This window comes from Cryptomeria japonica, chromosome 4 (assembly GCF_030272615.1).
Source record: "Cryptomeria japonica chromosome 4, Sugi_1.0, whole genome shotgun sequence".
In the NCBI taxonomy this organism is placed as follows: domain Eukaryota; kingdom Viridiplantae; phylum Streptophyta; class Pinopsida; order Cupressales; family Cupressaceae; genus Cryptomeria; species Cryptomeria japonica.
The window spans coordinates 242072235-242087134 of NC_081408.1; the positions used below are offsets into that span (position 1 = coordinate 242072235).

General features: G+C 37.6%; 1 protein-coding gene across 3 annotated transcripts in view; it reads right to left on the reverse strand.

The window, feature by feature from the left end:
• Positions 1–645: 645 nt before the first annotated feature.
• Positions 646–14900, reverse strand: part of LOC131065514 (glycerol-3-phosphate acyltransferase 9) — a 232041-nt gene continuing 217786 nt past the window's right edge. For all 3 annotated transcript variants that reach the window (XM_058000017.2, XM_058000018.2, XM_058000019.2), the window contains exons 13-14: positions 1179–1238; positions 646–995 (exon numbers count right to left, since the gene is read on the reverse strand). In XM_058000017.2, the coding sequence (XP_057856000.1) occupies positions 1190–1238 (49 nt within the window). In that variant the 3' untranslated portion in view covers positions 646–995; positions 1179–1189. The remainder of the gene's footprint in view (positions 996–1178; positions 1239–14900) is intronic.

A 14900-nucleotide genomic window follows, 5' to 3' on the forward strand; every position in this document is an offset into this window, starting at 1 on the left:
CTTAGGGGAGGAAATGGTTTGGGAAGCAAGCTCGTGAGCTTTGGTACAACATCTTCGTCAACGGTCTCTCGCACTACTATTTCGCTTGGTTCAACTTGAAACTTGTTGAGGTTGGGGAACGATTAACATAGGCTTCTTTTCTTCCCTTGTAATAATAAAGGTTTTATGCCACCAGAGTAAATTTTCATCCTTGGAACTAGTAAGAAATCGTCGTTATCAAGAGATTTCATTTATCATAAGCATATTCCAATTCTATGTATGCAACACCTGGGTCCAACTACATCGTTCATGCCTTGATGCAATACATTCATTCAGGGCTCTAAATAATGAAGTGATTAAGTTTGTTGGAATCGTCTCAAGTCTGTAGTCATGAATACAATTTCTATTAAAAGATTTAGTGATTCAGTCAAAAAGAGGAAAATAACAAATAACACATTAGTATTGAAAATCATAGAGTTATTATGAAACTCGAATTTGGTAATTTTCATATTGAATACATGTTTCCACAAGAATAGTGGTGTTATTTGTTGGTACACAAAAGTATCATGTTAAAATGTTGCATGTTCATTTAAACTTGTGCTGGAGTGTTCACTAACATTGAAGATATGTGAAATTATCAGTATCAAATGAAATAGAACCTAAACAGATATGAACAAAACATATATTAAATAATGATACATGATTGTTATAACTTAAGGTACACATTTAGTGTCCAGTATATTCCATTCATAATCTTGACTAAGACATCTCACCAAGCAATGTAGGGGCTTACTGTAACAACTTCAACAAAAGAATTATTCAAATGTTTCCTCTCAAGGCATATTACAATATATTATTTCAATTCAAACTCATCACATAAAGAGCTATCATCCTTTTCTACTAATATAGAAACAAAGGTAGGATGCTCCCATATAACTCGGTGCATTTGCTTACTTTTCGTTGTGCTTGATTCTTATCAAATTTGCTCAATTTCAACAATCCTGCTTTTGTTCCTTCTGATGAAGAATATTAGCACATCCACATTTATAGGTAAGCATGAAATCAATTGTTTATAATATGAAAACTAGTGAGTAAACACGTTTCAGATTAGGTGAACAGCATGGAATGGAGATGCCTCTTCCATTTAGAAGAAAAACAAGTTGAAACGTTGTATCCATGTTTGACAAAAAGAAACTCACCATGGAAGAACCTATCTCTCTTCTAATCTCCTTAGCATTGCCTCTGCAAAACTTTGTTGTCTAGAAAGATAAACAAGCGTAATTAGAGTCACATTTGACAATTAATCAAATGTGCTAAATAAAATACTCATAACAGCACATTAAAATTAATTGCATGTTAAAAAAGGGTAACAATTAGCTAAATTGAATAGGTGCCATAAACTTTTCAGGAAGCTCATAAATAGATTATTTTGGTTGAGTGAAGCTTATGATTTAAAGTGTCAACTTTACTAAAGATTTAAGCTCAAATCATGCACACACAAAGGACTGGCAGTTCTGATGGTAAAGCACCTAGACAAGTATTTGAGAGACACTGGGTTCAACACCTAGCCAGTATGTTATTGCTAGGTACTAAAACAACAATCTGGAAGCTAATGTATGAATTGAATTCGTGATATGAAGCTAATTATTTAAATTTAAATGTTTAGAGAAGGTTTAAATTGAAATATCAGACTTACAAAGGGCTAATAGTTTAGTTGGTAGAGCACCCTGACCAGTGTTTGGGGCATTCTGGATTGACGTCATATTTGGTCCATTTTGGCTAGGAATTAACACAACTATCTGGAAGCCCATACATAGACTCAAGTTCACCTTTCATGAGCACTTTTTGTGCCACTAGTTTACATCGTTTCCTGCAATGAATTAACTACTAGCATATTAAGTATTTTTCATTCATATGGCTTAGTTGAACCAGTACAAACAATGTGAGTTTGTGAGTTGGCATTGCTAAGACTTTCTAGTCAGTCTGATTGACTCAACGGTGGGATGTTATTATTTTTATTGGTATGTTTATGGCTTCGATATGCAAGCTATTGGAACATATAATAATAAACATACTGTTCTTGTATATGCCAATGTTAGCATTAAATTCTGGCAATTATTAAATATGATCAAATATGCATCATCATATTGAAACTAATTATTTTAACAGGAGGTTCCTTGTCTAAATCTTTCTTCATTTTGACATGTAACTTCATTGCATATCAAGCAATTAAATAATTATAATCTTTCAATTCATGACTTCTCTCAAACTGCACTTCTAATAAACGTTTTCACATCTTGCATGAAGTTCTGTGGAATCTAAAAAGGCATATTAGTCATCTAGAAATCATTTGGGATTGTTGTAGTAATTACTAACAATGAATTTGACTAAGTGTTGAGCTGGAACAGAAGAGATTATGTATTCAGTCTAGCCTGCAAGTGCAGACTTAATATCTTCTACAAGGATTTTTCAAGAACAGACTGAGGACAGACATTTATTGTCTAATAGGACAAGGGTCAGTGGCTTCAGGCATTCATCTCCTTAACAATCAAGAAAGCACTTAATCAATTCATCGAGAAGTAAGCAATCAAAAACCAGAATCCCACATAAACTTCTCACCCACAACCAGAAAGAGAGGGAAGGAATAATGGGTTATTTCCCACATGTAAGTGTAAGTTCTTGGTTTTGAGTGAGTGAGTTCATTATCTGTGAAAACAAAGGTGTGGTCTATTAATTTCTTAAGTAAATTCCTAAGTTTCCCTTTCCAAGTTAATAACGTTTACCATTATTAGGAATCTCAGCTCATGTTAACTGTATATTCCCCATCCAAACGATAATCTTGAAGTTTCTAACATATTTTCGTTAGCTATAAAAGGCTGCTAACAGACTTACAGGCATATTGCAGCAACATTTTTTAATGTACTTGATGGCTCCTCGAATAACTATTCAAAGTGTTTATTTATGCGCTTCTCCTCTCCTTTGTTTCACATATGATGTCCTATGTTCTACTAGAAGAAGTAAACCGGATTATAAACTTCTACAAACAAGTAAAATTGAGGACTAAATGGCAGGCCAAACAAGCAAGGTAAGAAGATTCCAATGTACATACATTTTAGTATTTTACATTGATCTCCGCCATTATAAATTCTAAGCTGCATTCTTACAAGGATGTCGAAGGCAAGGCTGTGGAAGTAGACTAAATTTGCAGCACCTATGAAAAGTAACATCACGGATTTGGTTTTATTTCCCCCTTGATTGAAACCCACTGGACTCAAATTGGTTTATAACACCAAGTACAGATAATTCCCTGTATAAGTACAAACTTAGGCCAGTCACAAAAGGTTTTGTGTGGAAGGGAAGATTATGAAAAAAAACCATTCTTCCATAGTCAAGATGGTGACTATCAGATTGTTGAGGGCTATTAAATCACAGTTCAGCTAGATATTTTTCCAAGTACAAATGAAAGGTATTTGCTCCACTGATGATTTGGAAGCACACCTGTAAGTATCAACCACAAGGATGAAATGTTGCATGTGTGAAGGCTCTTTATGAGTTGCGGCAGGCTACAAACATCTTAATATATGGTTAACAAACATATTATTTCATCTGCACTCAGGATTCCTAATCTGAACTGTTATGGAAAAAGTGAAAAGCACACAGAAAATACTAAGACGAGGGGGGGGGGGGGGGGGAATGAATCAGTATTTTAAACCCTTTTCAAAATAACAAGAAACCATATAAAACATGGAGAGCGCAACCATCAAGATGCAAACACTGAATTTCATGTGGAAAACCCTTTCAAGTTAAAAAACATGGCACACAATAGCTTTCATTAACAAAAATTGGGCACCAACCTAGATTACACAAGTGAGCACCAACTCTCCTCGAAGCACCAACTGCAATGATGAAACACCTACTCCACCAATATGAGGCACCAACCTCAAAGTCTCTAATTTTAGATATGTTTCTCTTCTTCAATTCGTTATACTCTCTTTTTTCCTAAGATACCGGGTTCGTGGGTTTTCGGGCCCAAATGCGAACCGGGTCCGCGCGGGTCCGGGTCTGCATTAAGTTCTCACAGGGTTTGCCATTTTCCCTATGGGTTCGCCCTGGGTTCACGTTGGCAACCCACAGGAAAATGGATAACCCTGTAAGAACCCAGGCGAACCTAGTCGTGGACCCGGGTACACCCACGGGCTAGGCGGGTCAAGTCACTAAAAAGTGACTTTTTTAGATTTAAAAACTACCTTTTTTTTTTGCCTTTTTGGGACCAAAAACCCTAATCCGCCCTTGTTAAATGCATTTGAGACCCAAAACAACTTCATTTGGTCATCTATTCTCTCTTGGTTTCATCTTGGCATTTTGAAGGGCAAGTGAATATTTTCGAAGGAGATTGTTTGTGGGGTGCTTGACAAATGTAGAGAGCTTGCACAAAGGAGATTCAAGCACTTAAGGTAAGCATTTATCCCTATTCTTTGATCTTTTGAAGAATTTTTTCAAGTTTTTTTTTATAGAAAAAGATAAACAAGTTCTATTATTTTTTATAATGTTTTTTCATACTTACATTAGCTTTTACATTGTGTAATATTGCATTTTTGTTATTTTTTTTTCCTAATTTGAAAATGTTTAATTTCTTATAATAGCAAAAAAACAAAATGGCAACAAGTTCGAGTTCAATGGGTGGGGGTTACAAGACAATAAACCAAAAAATTAAAGTTGATAGAGGATCTCCTTTATGGAATTATACTACAATGAATCAACAACTTCTAGGAGGTGGGGGGTTTGATTGGGATTGTAATTTTTGTAAAACCAATTATAGGTGCTCGTATTATCGACTGAAACATCACTTTTTTGGCCCTACTGGGAAAGGGATTAAAATGTGTGAAGGGCCAAGTGGGAATGGGTTGCCCGCAACACAAATAGCAGCATTCATTAAAGAACAAGAAGATGCCGATCAAGCTATAGCAAGAGAAAAACTAAGAGCTAATCCATCTGCAAGCAAAACACCAATGACTTTACCTGATGATCGTAGAATAACAAAAAAGGCCCCAAATCACCCTTTCTTGAATATACCCGCTATGCAAGATAAAGTTGAAGTAGATGAATCCCATTCCCGCAAAAGAGGCCCATTGGAGAAAGCATTCAAAATGGAATCAAGAGATGTTACAGAACAAAAAATTACATGTTGCCTCTATGCCAATGGTCTTCCTTTCAACTTGGTAAGATCGCCATATTGGCGGGAGATGGTGACAGCAATCAATAATGCATCTACTGGTTTCACAAGTCCTGGGTATAAAAAGATGCACACCACCTTATTGGAAAAAGAGAAGAATTTTGTAGAGAAATCATTGAAACCGATTAGAGATTCTTGGGTTGAATTGGGTGTTTCTATTGTTTTTGATGGATGGAAGGATGCCAGAAACCATCCATTGATAAATGTTATTGCAGTGTCCCCCAAAGGCGCGATGTTTTTGAGGGCAGTTGATTGTGAGGGGCAGCTCAAAGATGCCAAATACATTTCCAGAATCCTCTTTGATTCCATAGATATGGTAGGACATGAAAATGTTGTCCAAGTCATCACCGACAATGCAAAGGTTTGTAGGGCTGCAAGTGCTTTCGTTGAACAAAGTTATTCACATATTTTTTGGACACCATGCACTGTACACTCCCTCAGCTTGGTCATGCAAGAAATTGGCACTCCAATAGATTGGGTGAAGGATATCTACCAAGAGGGTGAGGAGATCCAAATGTTTGTGACAAACCACCATATGTCACAAGCCATTTTCAGGGGCTTCTCGAGGTTGGAATTGCTGAGGGTAAATTTATTGTTTAATTTTATTTAATATTTTTTTAAATGAGTTATTGACATAATTTTTATATGAACCTAGGTTGTTGAGACCCGATTTGCATCACATACAATAATGTTGAGACGTCTTTTGAAGGTGAAAGAGGCATTGAGTGCCATGGTTATTAGTAACCAATGGAGTATTTGGAAGCAATCAAATTCAAAAAGGACAAATAAGGTTAGGGATTTGATCTTGAATCTCAATTGGTGGGATAATGTGGAATATGTATTGAATTTCACCAAACCTATCATGAGTATGCTCAAGTATATTGATACAGATGCAACATGTTTGGGGCAAGTCTATGATGGCATGGACACCATGGTTGAAAAAATCAAAGTCATAATAGCACAAAGAGAGAAGGACCCCCAAGAAATTTTTTTCAAAAGGGTGGAACAAATCATTCATCATCAATGGAACAAGATGCCCACGCCATTGGATCTCCTTGCACATGCTTTAAATCCCATGTACTATAGCAATGAAGTGCTTTCTTTGCCAGGGAGAACTAAACCATATAGAGATCCTGAAGTTGCTACTAGGTACAAGCGGGCATTTGCTAGACTCTACAGTGATCCTGAAGTTGTGGATAGTGTTAGGAAAGAGTTTGGTTTGTTTAAACTTTATATCAAGAAGAAGTCATAGTCCTTGTGTCATTAATGACCAATCCAAAATGGATGGAGTTACATGGTGGTACCTTCATGGTCAAGATTTTATGGAAAGACTTTGGTTTGTTTATATCAAGAAGTCATAGTCCTTGTGTCATTAATGACCAATCCAAAATGGATGGAGTTACATGGTGGTACCTTCATGGTCAAGATTGTATGTTCCTCCAACCTCTTGCAATCAAGATACTATCACAACTAAGTTTTTTTACTTTTAAAATTAAATATCAACATTTGTATTGTAAGTTTAGCTTTTAAGTTTTTTTTGACATTCTTTAATTTATTTTGTAGTTTTTTAATTTTAAGTTTTGTTGGTTTTCTCTCCAATTTCAACAGGTTGCAAGTTCTTCTACTGCTGAATGGAATTGGAGTACATACTCCTTTATCCACTCAGTGAAGTGTAAACGGTTGGCTTCAAAAAGAGTAGAAGACTTGGTTTAAACTCATTCCAATTTGCGTCTTCTAACACATAAGGGAAAACAATACAAGGAAGGGGTAATGAATCTTTGGGATGTAACCCCTGAGTGTACCAACTTGGATGCAACTGTTGATGATCTGGTTAGAGTCACTTTAAATGATGATGACAAGATACCTACAGCTGATGGAGCTATTGGGAGTGGCACTTGTTTGGGTTCAAATGATTTTGAATTTGAACTTGGAGCAAATGATGATGATGTTGATTTAGATCCTTTTGATGATTGATGAACATTGAACTTTGAAGATAGAAGACAATTATTATTTTTGATTGTCAATTTTCTAATTGTAATGATTTTCATTCGAATCGTGAACCTGGACATAGATGAATCTATGGAACATTGATATATATTATTGAAATTCTGAAATATCAATTGAAATGGCATTTGGCATTGATCAATGATGAAGTAGCATACAATTAAATGTATTTAGATTTGTAATTTTGTATATTTCTTTAAATTTTTGCATATAATGTGTATATATATATACAGACAAACCCAACCACGAACACAAAAGGCCAAAAAAAATTTTCCCCGAACCCACGAACCGGGTTAGTGTCTCTGAACCCAAACCGATAACTTAGCTTTTTTCATAACATCTACAATCTAATTACAAGTCTGCCATAGAATTCTCTTCACAGGCTTGATATAATATTTAAATTTGCCCCCAAAAACTCACTTCACAATTTGCTAAGAAATTGTTCTTATATCATGTTTGAATCTGCTCCAGAGTTCTAAAATATCATTACCTTAAAATGAAAGACCTTTATTCCTTCAGTTTTCTATGCACTCTTTTTATCTCCACACTTGATACGATTGCCTAAGTCGATTGCTTAAGTTGCCCAACCTTAAAAATAGCATACCCACAACTCCACAACTTTTGTATACCACATAGATACATGATGCTCGACCCTTCTAAACAACATTCAACACTTGCTGCTCTTTATGATTGCTTCTACGCTTGTTGCCTGCAATTATGCACATAACGTCTTAAAAAAAAACGACTATATACAGATCATGCTAGACCTCATAAAATAAAGTTCAGCCTCCATTTCAACTGTTTTTCTCTGTGTTGTTTTCATTTTTGTAAATTGAAAGTAAGGCAACCCCTCTGAATTTTTCCTTTAAAATTCATATCATTATCTTCTCAAATGCACGTTTTCCAAGGACAAATTCGTCTTGATTACTGCCTAATCGTTTGGGTAAGTCTTGGTCATCTTTGTTCTAGTTTTCCTTATTGTTTTGAGGCTTTCTTTTTATCCTCCTTTGTAATTTGGGTTTTGAAGTATTCATTGCAAGTAATGGAAGTTTTAAAAGACATTTGCAAGTGTTCTTTGGTGACTTGTAGTTGGGTCTCTTAGACCCAACTACAAGTGATTTCATGTATCTTTTAAAATTATTATCTCTTCCACTTGTAATCGGGTCTTAGAGACCCGACTACAAGTCAGGGTTATTTTCTTTTTTATAAAGTGTTTTCATTCAACTTGTAATTCGTCCCTTAGGTCCCGATTACAAGCTAGTTTTTCATTTCTCTTTCATTTAGCCTTAAGGCGCTTGCATTTGAGCACTCACATTGGGTGTTTTGAAACCCGATTTTTCTTCTAACGTATTCATTTTTCCGTGAAGGAGGGTTTTTGTTTGGTGTTCGAGTTTCGGTAGGAGTATCCCTCTTCTATTCACTATATGAGTTTGGAAGGAAATTTTTTGTTCTCATTTTGCTCTTGAAGAAATCGCATTAGAGGTTTGAGTTTTTGTTTCATCTCCATGGGATTTTCATCTTTAAGGTAATTACATCTTTCTTGCTTTTGTTTACATTTATGATATATGGCAAATTTGTGTAGCATTTGAAGTGCATGTTTGGATCTTATTCACGCTATATGTTTTTCGACTGTTTGTACTTTTTCCACTATTTCTTGTATGAGATTTGTTAGCCTGCAGCCAGGTTTCCCTAGCCCGACTGCCAGTTTGTATTTCCTTTAATCATTTGTATTTTGCATTTTTGGATTACTTTTTCTTGATCTATCTAATCAAGTTTATTTCTTGTCACTTGCAGTCGGGTTTCCAAAACCCGATTACAAGCCAGGATGTATGTTGTCTTCCCTTGCAAAGTTATGATTCTGATTGCCAAAGTGAATTGTTAGAGCCATATGCAAGTAATCCATACTTTGCAGTGGGGTCTTCAAGACCCAATTGCAAGTGCCACACTATCATTTCATTCATCATTTCTTTAAAAGTTTGTCTACTTGCAATCAGGTCTTGAAGACCCAACTACAAGTAAGAGTTTGGCTCTTCTTCACAAATCTTTGCTTCCTTACTTGTGCAAACTCATTTACAAATTTCATCCGCAACTATACTTGTCCATACTTGCAGTTGGGTCTTCAAGACCCAACTACAAGTATTTGTTACTGCTTGCTTTCAATCTAAGCACTCACACTTGCAATCAGGTCTTGAAGACCCGATTACAAGTGCAAGTTGTGATGGTTCCCTTGCTTTCAATCGACTCTCCGAGATCCAATTTCCTCTCTATCACTGCCAAAGCTTATCCACAAAGCATCTTTGTGTCAATCCAAGTTGTTTCATGATAAATATCTATGTCGGTCTTGGTGTAGGCATTGGTTTTCAAAGGTTTTGACATCATGGAATCCCCAATAGTTGTTGAAGATTTTCTTACTCTTTTGAGTTTTTATCACAATGTTGCAAATTCTTGTTCGATGACAGAAGAGCTGCCATCATCTCCAAACAAGAAAATGAAGTATAAGTATGATAAATACCAGAATGCGATCGCTCCCACTCAAGTGGTTTCTCTCATTGATGACATCCGAGATACAGAGATCAGACATGTAGATATGTCTAAGTTTCTGGAAAGAACGGAAGGATCACAGACTCATGGGATGCAATTGCTTCTGGACAGCCATATTCATTTGGTCTCTTCTTTACCAGTGGCCGCCTTAGAACCTAAGTTTATGCTTGCATGCGCTGCTCATTTTGACCGAGAAACTAGAACAATCAGGGATGATGATGCATACATTATAATTGGGTTAGATGCAGAAACAATTGACAAAATTTGTAAAGTTCCCGCAGCCCCTGTGTATGCAGACATCACTATGAAAAGTGCTCAGGATTATTACAACCAGAGAAGATCTAGCTGCATTGGACACATCAATTCTAAGTGGCTCAACACTCCTAGAACTTGTTTCTCAAGATGCCGAAGTTGTATCGTTGTGACTTCATTGAAGAAGTTGGTGATATGATCACACTTCTCAGCAAGATAATGGGTTTGAGACACTCCAATGTGTTTGAAATCTAGATGTACAAGTATATTGTGGTCATGAAGAAAGGACAATCTCATTTTCTCAGGAGAAGTCACTAGTGACAATTCGTGCGAGCAGCTGTCACAAGTCCCCACTACCCTCATTTTCTACATGAATTCATACTTGGTGTTCATAGTGTCGAGGAGGGGATTTGTCACCTCCAAGATGATGAATCTCAGAGGACGAATCGATCTGCTGCTACCTCACTCAAACTAGCGCTAAGGATGAGCAAAGGGATAAAAATGAAAAGCTAAGCTAACAGACATGCGGACGAGACTCCTGGACAACTTCGTTGAGTCTCTGTCCTTGGGACGAGTGCACAAAGTTGGGACACCAGCGCGACACGCTGTCATCCATTACAGACAGAACACAAAAACCATAGAGGGTAGCAAATACAATTATAATATTAAATAAATGTGGAAAAACAACAAGATAAGCTAATCACACAAAATGAGAAATATTAGAATGACTTGAGAAGAGGGAAAAGAAGGAACCTCACAACCGGTCCATGATTGAAGCCTCCTGCTAATTGATCTCCTTCTTATGATTATAAACTTGCACACAGCAAGAGAGAGAAAATGTTGGGGGTTGTATTTTGGGGTTTGGCTCAGTCAGACCCCTGTCTTGGTGTTTCCACCTCCACGGAAAACCCAAATAGATAGATCGAAAAGATAAAAAAAAACAGAATGATAAAATGATCAACTAGATAGGGGATGTGATAAATCCCAAGATGCTTAAAGATGAGATAAATAGATAGATATTACCGAATAGGCTTGACAAAAGCCAAGAGAGTTGCAAGAGATATCGTGAGACTATTGTAGCAAGTGGGAGAGAGAGAGCAAGAGCAAGATATGAGAGTCCAAAGAATAAGAGAGATTGTGTCCAGAATCTAGAGAGCTTGAATGTAAAGAAAAGAAAGATTTAAAAGAGAGAAGGGGAGGGAAAGAAGAGGTCGGCAAGCCGTTTAGAATATTTTGAGCCGTTTCCACTGACCAAGATAGGTGACAAGTGTCGAAATGCACAGAACCGACATTTGAACATTAAGATGACGTGGGACGAATGCATGGCGCATGGACATCCATGCAGCGCACTGGTGTCCAAACAAATCACGCTCAGAAACAACAAGGGGGAAGAGAAACACGCGGCTAACATGAAACAAAAGTTGAAGGATAGCTGCCAAAAAGGTGTCTTGAGCATCTTGAGAGGGAAAAGGCTGATGCAAAGGTTGAAGTGAGCCTACTCAGGTGCTAGGAGAATAGACACCAAAGTGGTTACAATAGATGTAGCTCGAATTACAAAGGGGTATGTGTTGTGACGTATTCACACATGGCCCCATTGCAAATGGGGACCCCTACTTTCTGCTTTCTAGGGCTTGCTTTTTAGGTCTTTTAGGTTCTTGTCTATTGACCTTTTGCATTTGAAGGGTTGCCAGGGGGCTCATTAGGATAGTAGGCTCTGCTTGAGTTAGGTGGATCTACTCAAGAGGTCAGGTCAATTGAGTGATTAGGGGTAATTTAGATCATTCCTAGGGTGTTTTTTGTGTACTATCTGGTCGCACTTCAAGTTGCTAAATCAAACCTTGGTTGAATACATAATGTCATCCTGATCCTCAAATGTCCTGAAATTTGGCTAAGTCTGGAATGTCATCCTGATCCTGAAATTTGACTAAGGCTAGAAAATTGAAGAATCCTCCAAAAACTAGATTTTGCATAATAACTCCTGGAGGTCCGAAACCACTCTCAAACATCCTGACAATATATATAGAATATAACTTAAAGTATAAGAAAGAAGAAAGATATAAGGAAATGTCACTTATACTTAAATGTAATATTCCATATATGAATCCTGACGGAGAGGCTAAAATATCAAATTTCGCTCCTGACCCTTCCAAACGGTCCAGAGCGAAATTTCACAAAGGACCTAAGATTTCAACTAAGTCATTGAATGGTTGAGCAAATTTGCAAGGATAGGGAAGGAAATGGATCTAGGATCAAGTCTAAGGCAAATTCAAGTCAAATCCAAGGTGAATTGAGCCTAGAATAGGAATTTCGCTCCTAACCCTTCCAAAGGGTCCAGAGCGAATTCCTCTATAGGACACTCTACATTGCCCAAAGCCATGAGCTAATCCATGTCCCAGGTATTATTGAAGGCAATTCACTTGTTTAAATGAAGAAATGTGGGAAATGGATTCAAAAATCAACCCAAAATACAAATTTCGCTCCTGACCCTTCTAAAGGGTCCAGAGCGAAATTCATATAAGACCCTATTTCTTCACAAAGTCTTGAACTAGATGCCAACTTGAGGAGAAAATTCACTCGATCATGACGGAAGGAGGCCTAAGAAGTTATATTCAAGCCAAGGAAGGGAGGAAATAGGTGAGAAATGAGCCCAAGTAAGAATTTCGCTCCTGACCCTTCCAAAGGGTCCAGAGCGAAATTCACATAACCTTCATTTTCTTCCTTGTCATGGCCACTTTTTGGACTTCTAAGGCATGGTTGGAGTGACCTTGAGGTGTTCTAGCCTTTGAAAGAAGGTTTGAGGCGATGAAATGGTGAAAAACAACCTAGAATGGAAATTTCGCTCCTGACCCTTCCAAAGGGTCCAGAGCGAAATTCTCCATAAACCTCATTTTCTTCCTTGTTTAGACCAACATTTTAGTTCCTTGGGCATATTTGGAAGTGGATTAACATGTCTTTGCCTTTTGAAGTGATGGGATGTGAAGGGGTGAAGGATTTTGTCCGAAAACTTGAATTTCGCTCCTGACCCCTCCAAAGGGTCTAGAGCGAAATTCTTGAAAAAACCTATTTTCCCCTTGGAGGAGGTCAAATCCTTGGTTTTTATGGCGTGGATGGGAGTGGAGTGATGTGTCCTTTCCTTTTGAGGTGGATTGGAGTTAAAAAAATGAAGAAATGAACTCAAGACATGAATTTCGCTCCTGACCCTTCCAAAGGGTCTAGAGCGAAATTCCCAAAATCTCCTTTTTCTCTCCATTTTGTGTCAAGCCAAGTGTGGATCAGGGTCAATTAAGATTGAAGATGTCCTTAAGCATACCTTTGAATAGCTTCTGACCATCAAATATGAAGGAATTGAGCTAAAACTTGAATTTCGCTCCTGACCCTTCCAAAGGGTCTAGAGCGAAATTCTCTAAAGGTCCTATCCTTGGCCATGATTTGGAGCGAATTTCTCCTTTCAAACCTTCTTTGGGGTCAAACAAATGTTGCTTTCATGAGAGAGGGATCCAAAGTTGAAAGTCAAAGGAAAGCAAGGTATGAAGAATGAATCTAGGTGAAGGAAAACAAGCAGCTCTTGAATTTTGCTCCTAACCCTTCCAAAGGGTCCAGAGCGAAATTCTCAAAATCACCTAGTTTGCTCATGATTGAGATCAAGACATGGATTCCTAGGCCTTGGTGGAGAGAAGACTAGTGTATGCTTTCCTTGGGAGGCATTTTGGAGTAGAGAAATGATAGAATTTGAGCCTCAAGAAGAATTTCACTCCTGACCCTTCCAAAGGGTCCAGAGCGAAATTCTTAAAACCTCCATTCTGCTCCCAATTTTGCATCAAGCCTAGTATTGATTGAGATTAGAAACATCCTTAGGCATGCATTTGAGCAAGTTGTGGTCACAAAATGTGAAGATTTTGTCCTAAAATGCAAATTTCCCTCCTGACCCTTCCAGAGGGTCCAGGGCGAAATCCTTTGAAACTCCTATTTTTCACCTTGTTTGAGCTAGGCAAAGGGATAGTTGTGAGATTATGATGAGAAGAGGTTTGAAGGCTAGGCCTAAGATTATGAAATGATGAAATGAGGTCTAAATTGAGCAAAATAGCAAATTTCACTCCTGACCCTTCCAAAGGGTCAAGAGCGAAATTCTTATAGGGCCTGTCCCTGGGGAGGATCCTAAAGCAAATTCCATTTTGATCCCTTTTTGTTAATGATTTAAGGTAAAAGTGCTATGACCAAGATAAATATATCATGTGTGCTTAATCATCTTTTGGTTTGTTTTGCAGATGGAAGAAAATAAGGCCAAGACAAGGACGACCTATTATAAGCCCATCATCATCAAGGACGTTCCAAAGGCATAGAGGAGGACTCAAGATGCTTCTAAAGGGTTGGAAGGCTACAAGTGTTCGAGGAGTTCCAGGCTATCCTCAAAAGACTCCATTCTACCACACAAAAGACCCACATGATGACAGAGAAGAATGACCTTACCAACACTTCAAGGCGAGACATGCTACCAAAGAAAGAACACTTGACAGTGAGGAAGTCTCATCAAGCACATGGAAATCAAGGAGGTACATCATTCTTCGCATCAAGGATAGAGGAGGATCAACCAAGATACAAACATCAGACAAGGTGGCATCCCAATCACTTTTCCTCCAGTCGGATTGGTCCACCTCAGCATGTCCAGATTCAATGTACCTAATTTATCAGGGATGGCACAAACTTCGATGTACCTACCCCTACTTCCTATTGGTCCTAACTCCTTGAATGTAATTTTCACATTGGTTAAGGAAGTTTGTTATAACAAACCCTAATTAGGGTTTCTATCTTGTAATCCTAGCAATTGATTCTAAGTCAATCAGAGCCATCAATTTGTACAGGGCTCTCTATATAAAGCCCCGGCTCTTCATTT